This window comes from Monodon monoceros, unplaced genomic scaffold, assembly GCF_005190385.1.
Source record: "Monodon monoceros isolate NGI ecotype Baffin Bay Population unplaced genomic scaffold, NGI_Narwhal_1 Super_Scaffold_21, whole genome shotgun sequence".
Lineage (NCBI taxonomy): Eukaryota > Metazoa > Chordata > Mammalia > Artiodactyla > Monodontidae > Monodon > Monodon monoceros.
In genome coordinates this window covers 75,338,501-75,351,399 of record NW_021703778.1, presented here as the reverse complement: position 1 = coordinate 75,351,399, position 12,899 = coordinate 75,338,501, and the positions used below count along the sequence as shown (strand labels likewise).

Sequence of the window (12,899 nt, the reverse complement as noted above, 5' to 3'; positions counted from 1 at the left end):
CCGGCCGGGCTCGGCCAGAGGAAGCAAGGCGAGCTCGCGAGTGACTGGCCACAAAGCCCGGGCGGCGGGACAGACGGACAGCCCGCCTGCCCGCGGGACATACGCCCCAGAGGAGTGCTGGTCGTGCGCTCTGCGCTCCGGAGCGGTTTTCCGAGCGCCGCGGCCGCAGTGCTGCTTCAACCCGCGCCCATTGTTCCCCGCGGGGGCGGGGCGCCTGGAGCCGGGCCGCGCGCCGCGCCCCTGACCGCGGGAGGGAGGGAGGGAGCGAGAGAGAGCGGGGTCCCCGCGCCCAGCCCGGCCCGGGAGGAGGCGCAGCGCGGCGAGCCCCGGGACCCGGAGCCGGACTGGGAGCCTCCCAGCCGCACGCAACCTGCCCAGCATGGGCGCCTGAGGCGGCTCGGCGCCGGCGGCGAAGGACACGTCCCCGCGGGCTGACTGACCGGCGGGCGGACCTGCAGCGGGTCCGCGGCGCCGCACCCGCGCCCCTGCCCCCGGCCCCTGGAGCCATGGACAAGCTGCCGCCGTCCATGCGCAAGAGACTCTACAGCCTTCCGCAGCAGGTGGGGGCCAAGGCGTGGATCATGGACGAAGAAGAGGACGCCGAGGAAGAGGGGGCTGGGGGCCGCCAGGACCCCAGCCGCAGGAGCATCCGGCTGCGGCCGCTGCCTTCGCCCTCGCCCTCGGCGGCCGCGGGCGGCACGGAGCCCCGGGGTGCGGCCCTCGGGGCGGCAGACAGCGAGGGGTCGACCCGCGGCGCGGGCAAGTCTAGCACTAACGGCGACTGCAGGCGCTTCCGCGGGAGCCTGGCATCGCTGGGCAGCCGGGGCGGCGGCGGCGCCGGAGCGGGGGGGCGGCAGCAGTCACGGGCACCTGCATGACTCCGCGGAGGAGCGGCGACTCATCGCCGAGGGCGACGCGTCCCCCGGTGAGGACAGGACGCCCCCGGGCCTGGCGGCCGAGACCGAGCGCTCTGGCGCCTCGGCACAGCCCGCAGCCTCGCCGCCGCCGCCCCAGCAGCCGCCGCAGCCGGTCCCCGCCTCCTGCGAGCAGCCCTCGGTGGACACCGCGATCAAAGTGGAGGGAGGTGCGGCCGCCGGCGACCAGATCCTCCCTGAGGCCGAGGTGCGCCTGGGCCAGGCCGGTTTCATGCAGCGCCAGTTCGGGGCCATGCTCCAGCCCGGGGTCAACAAATTCTCCCTGAGGATGTTCGGCAGCCAGAAGGCGGTGGAGCGCGAGCAGGAGAGGGTTAAGTCGGCCGGGTTTTGGATTATCCACCCCTACAGCGACTTCAGGTAAGGGGGCCTGGCGATGATCCTGTGGGTTGCCTGAGCGGTTGCAGGCATGCTTCCTCTCTCTCGTCCCTGCCTCTCAGCTGGAGTTAACTTTCCTTCCTCGCGCTGGGAGCTTGGGGCGCCTCTCGGCTCTGAGACACCCCCAGACTTCTTCTTGTACCGCTCTGAGAACTTTCCTCTGTGTTCAGGCCTCCCAACCTCGTCCTGTCCGGGGCTGGGCCGCATTAGAGGCAAGCTGAAAAGGTGTTCTGAGCCTGGCCTAGCCCTGCCCGCAGCCAAGATGAGGCTTTACCACCTTAAGCCCCACATTCCACCTCCCTCTTCTGGGCTGCAGAGTCAGGGTGGACATTCTAAAGGCTGCTCCAGGTCTTTAAGCCTGCAGAGCAGGGCGCTGAAGAGAAACAGACCTTTCGGCAGCTGGGTCAGCTCCTTGGGCGCCGACCCCAGGCGTTAATATCTGCCTTCTGGTGTCCTGGGAAGCTGCAGCTGGGGAGGGAGAGCTGAGCTCCTGGAGGATTGAAGTCCAGGATAAAAGCCTTCTGCACCCACCTTAACCCTGGGCACAGCCCCTCAGGCCAAGTGGTGGGCCAGGAGCAGGCACCCCGGTCAGCTGGCATCTAGACTAGCAGGAGAGCATGACCTTGCTTGGAGTGGTCAGTGAAGATGCCTGGTGTCCTGACTGATGAGCAGTCGCCCTGTGACCCTAAGCCCGTCCTGTGCCCCATCCTCACCCCAGCAGCCCAAGCTCCAGCAGCTGCTAGGTCTTTCATGGGTCAGTGGTGGGTCCCCAAACAAATGGTGTGACTACCAGTCAGGGAGAGGGACCCCACCCCCTCCTCATCACCTGAGTCAGATGCCACTGAAGAGCAGATACTACTCGGGCCTGTGGGCGTATTTGTGCAAAAAGAGATATTGGTGATTGCCTCTGAAGTTGGGATCAGGGATGCCTCTACCCTAATCAAGATCTTGGGGTCCCTCAGTGCCTCTCTGGGCTTTCCTGATACACAGGATCGAAGTGAGGGTCTGAAAAACGTTTACGCTTTTGAGCTGGGTTTGATTGATCCTCTCTCTCCCTCTGGGCCCTGCCCCCTATTTAGCTCTCTTCCCTGCCTACCCTGCTTACCTGCCAATATAAATGAGCATTTTGCCAACCCAGAGCCCTCTTTGCAAACTTCAGGGAAGCTAGGTTTGTAATGAGAGCATAGCCGTTTTCCATCCAATGAGAGAGATTTCTGGTGCTGGGAATGACCAGTCAGGCAACACTCAAGGGCTTAAAATAGGTGGTGAACAGAGGGCCCCTACCTTTTCCTTTTTTGACAGATTGCTCTGCCTAACCCTAATATCCAGGGTTCCCATTCCCAGAGGGCATAGGGGGGGCCAGAGGACAGACTAAACAGACAGCCACAGTCCTAAAGTTGTGTGAGCCGATGTGAGACCCTCTCATGAGGAACTGTGGCTGGTTCCTGTTGCCAAGTTCCGAAAGTGTGACCTCCCCTCTGGTCAGTACTAGGACCTGAGGATCCCAGCCTGAGCTAGGGAGGAGTGGGCAGGTGCTGTTGTCTCCTGCACCCCCTGGGGGTGCCCTGGGCTCCTCCTCTCTCTGAACTCCCTGGTTGTGATGGCAGGTAGGCCATGTCAATATCAACCTCCCTTCCTTCACTCAGCTCCCCTCTGGCTTTGTTGTCTGAAAGCCTCTGTTCAGGGTTCTCACCACCAACCTCATTGCCTGGGGTGGGAGCCTGCAAGAGGCCAATCCCAGGCATGCCTAGCTTCCGTGGACAACAGGCATTGATCAAGCACCTTCTGGGAACTGGCCCTTGCCCTCCCTGTTGCCCCTTACCCTGGATGGTGAAGGTCTGGGGCCCGGCTGATTGCATCTATGGGAACCTCTCCCGCCTTCCTGATCTTACTCTGCCTATCTTGGCCTGTGTATCTGTAGTCCCCTTGCTGCAGAACCTCCTGCTAACTGCAGGCCACCCGGGACATGGCAGAGGGGAGGGTGATAGGGATAGGGAGGTGTGGCTGCAGCAGGATAGATAAACGGGCAACAGAAAAAGGGTCAGGCTGGGCTTTGAATCTGGGTTTGTGCAACAAGCAACAGGAACTGGTAGCTGGAAGCATACACCTTCTGTGTGCAGCCTGATGCCGGGTGAGGTGTAAGAGAAGAAATCCAAGAAAGACTGTCTGTGTGTGGTGTGGAGGGGTTGTGGTCATGCCTCTAGGCCAAAACAGCTGGTCTCATCTTCACAAGGTCAAAGAGGCAAGGACTCGGCCAAGTCTCCTAAGCTTAGAAAACCCACCAACTCAACCCAGCCTCACCTCCCCGCCTCCCCCTCCCCCCAGCCAACCCAGCACCCTAAGGCTCAGTCCCTCAAGTTTCAGCCACTAGCCTTTGGCCTCTACGTGGAGCCAATCCCCACCGTCCAGCTCGGGCTTCGCGAAAGCTTCTGCAAGCATTGCTCAGGCTAGTTGAGGATTTATTCATCATTTTCATGGGCAGGAAGCATTGATCCAACAGAACTGGTTTAATAAAGAATCGCCAGTGGGCTTCCCTGGTGGCGCAGTGGTTGAGAGTCCGCCTGCCGATGCAGGGGACACGGGTTCGTGCCCCGATCCGGGAGGATCCCACATGCCGCGGAGCGGCTGGGCCCGTGAGCCGTGGCCGCTGAGCCTGCGCGTCCGGAGCCTGCGCTCTGCAACGGGAGAGGCCACAACAGTGAGAGGCCCGCGTACCGCAAAAGAAAAAAAAAAAGAATCGCCAGCAAACAAAATGATTGAGTTTGCTGTTTGGAGTTCAGGGCTTGCTGTCATGGGTTGCTTCTGGCACCTCCTGTTCTTGGGGAGGGGAAGGTTGGGTGCCTTTCCCAAGTGCTGGACTGGGCTACACTCTGAGGGACCCATGTAACTTGGGCCACGTATGTAATAGACTTTTCTTGGCTGCCTCTGTTTCTCCTCACCACCCCCTTGATGCACACACGCCATGCCCTGGCTACCCCCATGGCTCCTCCAGGCTCACGAGCATGTCTGGCCTCCCCTCCCCATCCACTCCACATTTGCCTTTTGAACCTGTATTTAGGGTTTGGTAAGGGAAGAGGCCAGAACGTGCAGCCCCTCAGGATATTGGTCCCCAGGCTCCTGCCCAAGGCTGGTTGGGCTCTTTGGTCCTGGGTGGGTCCTTCATTCCACCTGAGGCATGTCCTAGAAGCCGAGCTTGGTGATGGGAACCTGGAACAAATAAAAAATAGTAACTGTATGATCTTGATTTTCCAAGAGGAGAGAGAAGGAGTGGGGACCCCCAGTGAAGATGTATCAGGTTTTGTTCCCAGAAGCTGGTCAGGCTTTCAAGCATCAGGCTCAGGGGTTTGTCCTGGGTATGTGACATCTAGGTGTCTGAGCAGGTATCTTGGGGCTGTGGGGTGGACATGGGGGCTGGCAGGGAAGTCCCTCTGTGGGATGTCATCTCAGGGGCTACTCCTGTGCCCCAGACTCTAGCTTGGCCTTGAGAGTGGAAGCAGGCAGAAGCTTGACCCTGCTTATCCCTCTCCCCCTTCCCTTTCCTAGCCTGAGCCTTCTGAAGCTGTGAGAAAGGGAAGGAAACAGAGGGCCCTAGAGGGTCCTTTACTTGGGGACAGAAACAGCTGGGCTCCGAAATCATGGAAACTGGGCCAGTGGCTTGGTAGGTCCCAGGGTTGGCCTAAAACTAACTTCCTGTGCTGGCCCATGGCCCCAGGCACTGCCATTGCCCACCTCCCATCACTTCCCAGCTTTGTCTGCTATGGGGCCCCGCTTGGGTTATGAGCCTTCTCTGAGCCTCAGTTTTCCCATCTAGAAAAATGGGAATCCTGTTGCCTATGGCCATGTCAGACACAAGTTGTCCAACTGTGGTCACCTGGTGGAGGTGAGGTGCACTGTCAGAGACCAGTGATGCAGTCGTGAGCCACACTGCCCTGCCCTCACTGCTCCCTTCCCTTAGTTCTGAGCAGACCAGATGCGCTTCCGACCTTGGCTCAGGCCAGTGGTTCTGAATCTGCGTCAGAAAACTAACTGAGAACCTGCTGGAAACTATAGAGTCTCTATCCAGAAAGATACACGTATCCAGACACACTTAATATGACACTCAACTTCTGGCATCTGTGGAACTGCTAAGTTGAAAGCCATCTAGGTTGTGAACCCCACTCTGGGCTATCCCAGAAGAGAGTCCTGGCCTGGGAGGGGCAGGTGCTAGCCTCCCAGAGCCTTCCCTGGGGCCCTGTAGTCTGAGGCTTGGGCTTCCCATTGCCTGCAGGATGGAAATGAAAACGGGGGCAGAGTTAGATGCTTGGAGAAGGAAAGGTGCTCTGCTGGGGGACTAGTCACTTTTCTGTTTCCTCAGTGCCACGCCCATCTCTTTCCCTTTCAACCATGGGAGGGGCTGTTCAGGTAGGTGGTGAGGAGGAAGAAGGCAGCAGCCGGCTCTGGGTCTGGGGGGTTCTGGGGCCTTCCTGGGGGCGTTGCCCAGGAATGCGTTTCTGCTATCAGTGTGAAAAGCCAGGCCAAAAAGGTGCTGCAAGCCCCTGTGGTGCTAGTGGAGGGGGAAGGGCGCCTTGGTGCAGAGAGGAATTCCAAGGTGAGCTGCCTGGGCGGTGCTGTCAGCTGGCACAGTGGGCAGCGGGATTCTCCAGTGATGAGGATGTGCTCAACCTGCTAAGACTGGAGCAGGTGAAGGATGTGCTGCGGAGGCCGGCATCCGGCTTGGGGTCGAGGTGTTCCTGGGATGCCAGGTGCACAGAAACCCGATGGGGCCAGAGGGCCAGGACCCTTATATTGCCTGGGTGGAAAGGCCTGGGCTCCACGTTCTCCCCGTTGCAAGGCTTCAGTTCCTGGTCTGGACACTGCATGATGAGGCTGCGGGGCCTCTCCCCTGCCCAGCCCTGCTCCATTTGTTCCCCTAGCTGCTGTAAGCCATGAGGCTTTGGGCTGTCAAGTGGCCTGTCTTACACAGTGCTGGGCTGTCTGCCTTCCATGTATCCTCCTCTCCCATGCTTTAGGGCCCCCGGGTCTTCTGGGATGCCCTCTCAGGCCACTGCAGCCACCATAGTCCATCTCTCCATCCCTGCCCATTGCATGGCATTAGGATGGAGCTCTGTGTTTGTTACAATGCAGTGTTTCTCACAGTATCATGTCATCCAGCTCCCCTGGGGATCTGTTAAAATACAGATTCTGACTCATTAGGTCTGGGGTGGGGTCTGAGATTCTGCATTCCTATAAGCGCCCAGGTGATGCTGCTGGTGCCCAGCCCAGAACCATGCTTGGAGTACTGAGGTTCAGACCATGTGTTCCACGCTTAGCCTGGGCTCCCTGACTGAATTCCTGGAGGCCAGAGACTCTGCCTTCTCCTCTCGGCCTCTAGCAAAAACTCGACAGAGTGAGTCCTGTGACCTGGGGTGAGCGGCTCTCAGCCACAGAGGTCGGCGCAAACTTGGGGGACTCGGCCTTCCTCCCTTCCCGCTATGCTGCTTGGTCCCTGCCGGTCCTGGATGCTGGCTGTTGTGGTGGGGTGAGCAGGAAGAGGCCAGGGGGCCAGAGGGCCCTCAATCCATCCTGTCCCACTGCTTTCGCAGCTTCTCTCCATTCAAAGGGCCAGAGGGGCGGCCGGCTGGAGAAGTGGCAGGGAGTGCAGTGACTGCTGTGCTGCGCTGAGATTTCTGGGAAGGAACAGATGTTGTCAGTGAGAGAGTCCAGAGGGGCCGGGCAGGCGAGCTGGTGTGAGGGGGCTCTGACAGTGGCTGGCTGGGAGGAGGACAGAGGCATCCAGTGGGAGCAGCCACCTTAGCACTTTGAGGTTGTGGTGGGGAGGGGGAGGTGTCTGAATCTTAATGCCCCCTCCCCCAGCCCAGACTATGCCTAGCAGCCCCCCTGTGGGCTGGGCTTGCCTGTCACTTCTCTCTGCCCCTGCCCAGCCTGGAAGGCACCAGTCTACATACAGATGACAGGGCTGACAAGTGTCAAAGCAGCCTGAGTGGCCCTTGTGCCTGCCACAACACTGGCCACCGCGGGGCAGTTCACCCAGAGCAGAAGGTCCAGCCCCAGTCCCCGGGGGGACTTGTCATGTAACTGAGGAGGCAGCCAGCTCCAGCACACACACACCTCTTGGCTCAAGGGCTCTCAAAAAGCTGCTGTTTCCAGTTGCTCATTAATAGAAGGGCTACAGAGGCCAGCCAGGCGGTCCTGCTTGGGCCCAGGGGATGTTGAAGAATCCACATTTCCCAGCCAGAGCGGGCTGTGGGGAGGGCAGGGGCACTGCCTTGGCTTCAGAGAGGATGTTCTCTGCCAGCCAGGCTTTACTGAGAAAGCATTGCCAGGGCCCTGGAAATCTGCGATCCCAGAGCCTAGGAGGCCACTCAGAGACACTCTATCATCAGCACCTGCCCAGAGGAGGGGTGGGAGGCGGCACAGAGAGGTGGTGATCTCCCCGTCACTGAGGGCGCTCAAGATGGGACAGCAGTACTTACACCAGAGGTTGCTAAGCAGCATCCTGTGGACCAAATACAGTGCCCAGATGCGTTCTGTTTGGCCAGCATAGTGTGTCATGACAAGTCTGAGGCAATGTTTAAAACGGAAAGGTGTAAGACAGAAATTTGGCTTTCTAGCTTCTCTTGAAAAATTGGAAACTCTGGCCCCACAGTGCCACCCGCAGCAGGGAGCTGGAGCACACTAGAGGCTTTAAACTGGCTCTTGCTCTCCAGTTGCCCACAGTCCCCACCTGTCCCTGTGGTCTCTGGCCATGCCACACCTGCACATTTAGCTGCCTGACCCCTTAGGCTTCTAAGTGATGAAACCGAACAGTGGCTCAAAGCAATAGAGACTAAAGCCAGGTGGACTCACAGATCAATAACCACCATTTATGAACCCTTACCATGTGCCAGACTGTTCTAGGAGCTTCTTTTCTTATGTTTTGTTTATGCTTCATAGTGGCTCGAAAAATAGGTTCTATTATCCCCAGTTTACAGATAAGGAAACTGAGGCTCTGATGGAAAAAAACAAACAAAAAGATTTGCCCGAAATCCCACAGCTATGAAGCACCAGAACTGGAATTTGAACCTGTTCTCTAGGACTCAAAACTCATACTTGTCCTTTCTCTTCTTTCTTTTCTTTCTTTCTTGTGTGTGTGTGCGTGTGCGCGCGTGTGTGCGCGTGTGTGTGTGTTAGCTTTTAAAAGCTAAATTACCAAAGTAGTTCAAGAAAACATTCTCCTGAGAATGAAAGCATTGCAGATAATTCTGGACACATATCATCTGTGTGGAGGGGGTCAGCGGGCACGGGAAATTTAACAGGTCTCAGAATACCAGATCTGGACAGGGCTTGGCAAAGCTCCTGGCCTAAAGCCTTTATTTTATACATGGGAAGCAGAGCACCAGAGAGGGAAGGTGACTGGCCTAAGGGCGGAGAGTAAGTCCAAGTCAGAGATGAAACCAGAACCCAAGAGGGTCATGTAACATATGGCTCAAAGGTCTCAAGGCTCCACAGTCTACTCCACCCCCAGCCAGAGGGGTCCAGACATCTAGGTGTCTAGATGACAGAGAAGGCTTCTCCTGAATGGTCTCATCCCTGGAGCTTTTTCTTGTCTCCCCAGCCCCATGCCTGAATTTTGAAGTGTTAGGTATTTTCAGGGTCCCGTCTTAATTTAAGCTCATCAATGAGAAGGGAATCTTTCCATACCTGAAAATGCAGCATCTGGAGGCTGAGACATGCCTGTCCTAACCCCCAACTCTGGGGCTGCTGCTCCTGGGGATCCGGATCAGGATACTTGTCCACCTGCTCCCCCGACACCGCGGCGTGTCCTGGCTGCATGGAGAGCTTTGGGATTTTGGAGCCACATCCAGATGCCACTGACACACCTGTTCCTCGATAGGAGTGTTTGGGGTTTAAAGGGGAAGGGAACAAATAGTCAGTGGTATCTGTGTTCTCTCCACCAGAGAAGTAGGTGGTCATGTGGTCTGTTCATTACATCTATCAGAGAAGTAAGGAAGTGGAGTCAGTCTCTGATTTAGGGCTCAGTGTGTGTCCAGGGCCGAGACTCAGTCTATGCTCAGGATCAGGGTTCAGCCTGGGACCAAGGTAAGGCCTTGGTCTGAGGTCAGGAACTGGAGCCCTTGAACAAAAGCTTTGAGCCAAGCCCAGTGCCTCCCTGAGGCACCAGGGCTGGAGGCAGGGTGGGCATGTTGCCCACTCCATCCTATGCCCCCCACCCAGGAAGCCCTCCCTTCCTTTAAGCTCCCTGAGCTCCTACACCTCTTAGCATCCCAGCCAGCTGCCTTTGGTCTTCTTGGGGAGGTAAAGTACAAATTGTAAATACACAGCAGTGCCACCGCTACCAACGCCAGAGCCACCAAATCTCACACGTGACCACTCCTGCCCTGCTCTGGTCTCTTATTGTTTGGGGCTGTGTCTGTCTTTCCAGCCAGGCGGCCAGCTCCTGGCTCCTGCAGAGCGGCACTCTGGGCTGGGCAGAGAGGTGTGCTGGCTTGGTAGAGGGACTCTCTACTCCCCATTGCTCCCCCAGCTCTGGGCTCCCACAAATTGCAGAGCAAGCAGTGGGGCCTCCAGTCTGCTCACCGCAGCTGTGGGGGCCTGATTGGCTGCTGATGACTTTGTGTCTGTCTAAGCATTTACCCGTGTGGGTGGATGTGTTAATGTCTGCACGAACGAGGATTTCAGAAATTAATACATAATATGGGGCTGGCTAATACAGTATCTTCTGGGCTTGGGGAGGGGCAAGCTAAGGGAGGTCGTGCCCTCTGGGAGGCCAGACACTGCATTCCAAGACTGTTTTCACCCATTATGATGGGGGTCACTCCCCACCTGGCAAAGAGGAGAGTAGGACTTCAGCTCCTCTTAGGGTCCCCCAGTCTGATTAGGGGGAGGGCAGACAGGAGGTAGACCAGTTTGGACTGATGGTCAGGGAAGGCTTCTGGAGGAAGCAGAGCTGAGCTAGATCTGAAGGAGAGAACCATTCTGCACACTTTCTTGGAGGCGAGTGTCTGGGAGCTTGAGCCGCCTGGCTTGGGTGGGTGTTGGCAGACACTGGGGATTACTCAGATTGCTCAGAACCTGCCGTTTTGGACCTGCACTCCTTAAGCTTTGCCCTTGAGGACGCTGACCCCGTGATGCTGCCTGAGTACGTGTGTGTGTGTGTGTGTGTGTGTGTGTGTGTGTGTGTGTTTGCATGTGTTTGTATGCATCTCTCTCTGGCCTCTCACCCTGGGTCCTTGAAGCCCAGGGGAGCTCTCCCAAGCCCTGGCCCCAGCTGTACAACCTCTGAGAAGACTTCCTTCTTCTGCCATCCTAGGCCCAGAAGGCAGGTGTTACCACTGCAGTAATGTCACTGAGTGTGTGGCCTGGAGCCCAGAAGTAATTACCCTGTGGTTCCCCATCGCAGGCTGGAGCAGCCCCTGTCAATGATTAACCCGAGTCCCTGACCACTTGATGCCAAACCCAGCCGTGGGCTTCTCCCACCTACAAATTGTCAGATATGATACGGGGCACTTATCCCCTTCCCCAGGGACAGGAAAAGACCCTCACCCTCAGGTCTCATCAATGCCACTGGCAACTTTTAGGAGAAACTTGGTCCAGCGGGGGAGACTCTGCAGCTGTGGCCTGTCCTCATGCAACATCGGGGCTGGCCCAGCCTGGAGCCCTGGGCCTCTCATCCCAGCGTTCCCAGCTTGTAACTGTCCACCCCTCCCACGCTGAGTTTACCCTCCTGACCCTCATCCTGTTCTGCAGTGTGACCTCAGCAAAGTCCTTTCCTCTCTCAGTGTCCAGCGTCAGGGCTCAGTCTGAGGCTGAGAAGGGAGCAAAGCTAGTTGGCCAAATAGGTATTGAACCCGTAATCCTGACCCCATTAGTACACATTGAGCCAGCAGGGCAGGGACAGCACCGCTGACAAGTAGAGCTGATGAGAATCTCCCTCCCTCATTCCTGAGACTCTGCCGAGACCCATCCAGCCGTGATCTTGGATTTACGGGGCCCCTGTGCTCCCAGAGTGGGTGGGGGATTCCTTACCTACTGGCCTCTTTCTGCAGGGTTTCTGCCAGCCCCTGTCTTGGGGCTCAGGGCGGGGGGGTCCCTAGCATGTTGTATACTTATGCTGTAACCCATTAACCCCTGTGGGAGTGGAGATCAGGCTTTCTTTTCTTTGTTGCCTGGGCAAAGGCCTGCACCCACTCCCTCCTCCCAGCCACCTCTTGTAGGGGGCCACTGTCCCCTCCTGGAAGCTCCAACCTGGCCTTGGAAGAGTTCAGATGTGAGGATCTGTGGAGACCACAGGTCACACTGGACAACTATGGTTGGAAGAGTCCAAGGGGAAGACCAGCAGGACCATCACCTTTGGAATTGGCAGGGTTAGGAAATGTGGCAAGCTGTCCATCCTGTCCCAGAGGCTCTGGGGAGTCATCCTCCTGCCATGTTGCGCTGAAGCTTCTGCTGACAGAGCTGAGGGAGCTGGCTGTGAGTAAGAGGCCAGTTGAAGACTTGGTTCTGCCCCATCCAGCTCTGTGGGCTGAGCTGAGCCCTCACCACCCTGGCCTTGCTTTCCTCATCTGAAAATGGGACCAGAGATTGGGTTTTAGCACGACCCCAAATCCGAAATTGGTGGCTGTAGAGTCACCTGGGAGCTTTATGCAATTATGGATGCCTGGGTCTCCGTGGGTGAGGCCCCGGGTGGGTATAAGTTTGGGGAGCACCCGGGTGTTTCTGCTTCTGTCACTTTAGGAGCCAATGAGCTGGCACCCGTAGGGCCCCTTCTGCGCTAACAGTCTGCGGTTCTCTGACTGCACTGCATTCATCATAGCCCTTCAGTGCTGCCCAGAGCCTGGGAGTGAAATACATCCAAGCCATGCATGATGGGCCCCTCCCCAGGGAGTCGTTCCCTTTTCTTTCTCGCAGGTTGTTAGCAAAGAGGACCATAAAACTCTGGGGCTGGAGGGACCCCAGGGAACATGCCCCTTGCTTAATGTCCTTGTCAGCCTGTGTTTTCCTGGAGGGAAGGTGGAGTCCTGTCCACCTCATGTCCCCAGAGCCCAGGCACTCCCAGGAGACCCACAGTCTAACAAGAGGGCCACGTAGAGACCCTCCCAGAGTTAATATTTAGCCACCTTCTATGGGACAGCCCTCCCCTGGTGTCCTCATTAGCTCTGTGCGGCACCAGTGCTGCTTGGCCGTAGGGAGTTTTGCCCCAAATGCACCCCGTTTCCTCCTTCACAGGAGCACGCCCTTCCCGCAGGAGCAGGTGAGCTCTCCTACCTAATTTCCCCTGAGCTTGTGCTCACCTGCTACTCCACAGCAATATTCCATTTTGGCTTCATTCTCCTAAGTGGGGAGAGCTGTGTTTGAGCCTCTTTTGTTTCTTATAAGCCCAGGTGGAGAAGTTCTCCAATTGCTGGTCCCCTCCACAATTTTCCCCAATAGTCTTGTCAGCTGAGTGAAGCTCAGAGAGGTTAGGCCGCTAGCCAGAGGGAACATAGCATCCTGGCAATTCCGGGCAGCTGTAGAGCAGGTGACCTCTGCTGTATAGTTTGGTGTGTGTGTGTGTGTGTGTGTGTGTGTGTGTGTGTGTGTGTGTGTGTG

General features: G+C 57.4%; 1 protein-coding gene across 1 annotated transcript in view; it reads left to right on the top strand.

Moving 5' to 3' along the window:
* The first annotated feature begins 506 nt into the window (after positions 1 to 506).
* Positions 507 to 12,899, top strand: part of HCN4 (hyperpolarization activated cyclic nucleotide gated potassium channel 4) — a 41,521-nt gene continuing 29,128 nt past the window's right edge. The window contains 2 exon segments of the mRNA XM_029238759.1: positions 507 to 845; positions 847 to 1,292. Coding sequence (XP_029094592.1) covers positions 507 to 845; positions 847 to 1,292 — 785 coding nt within the window.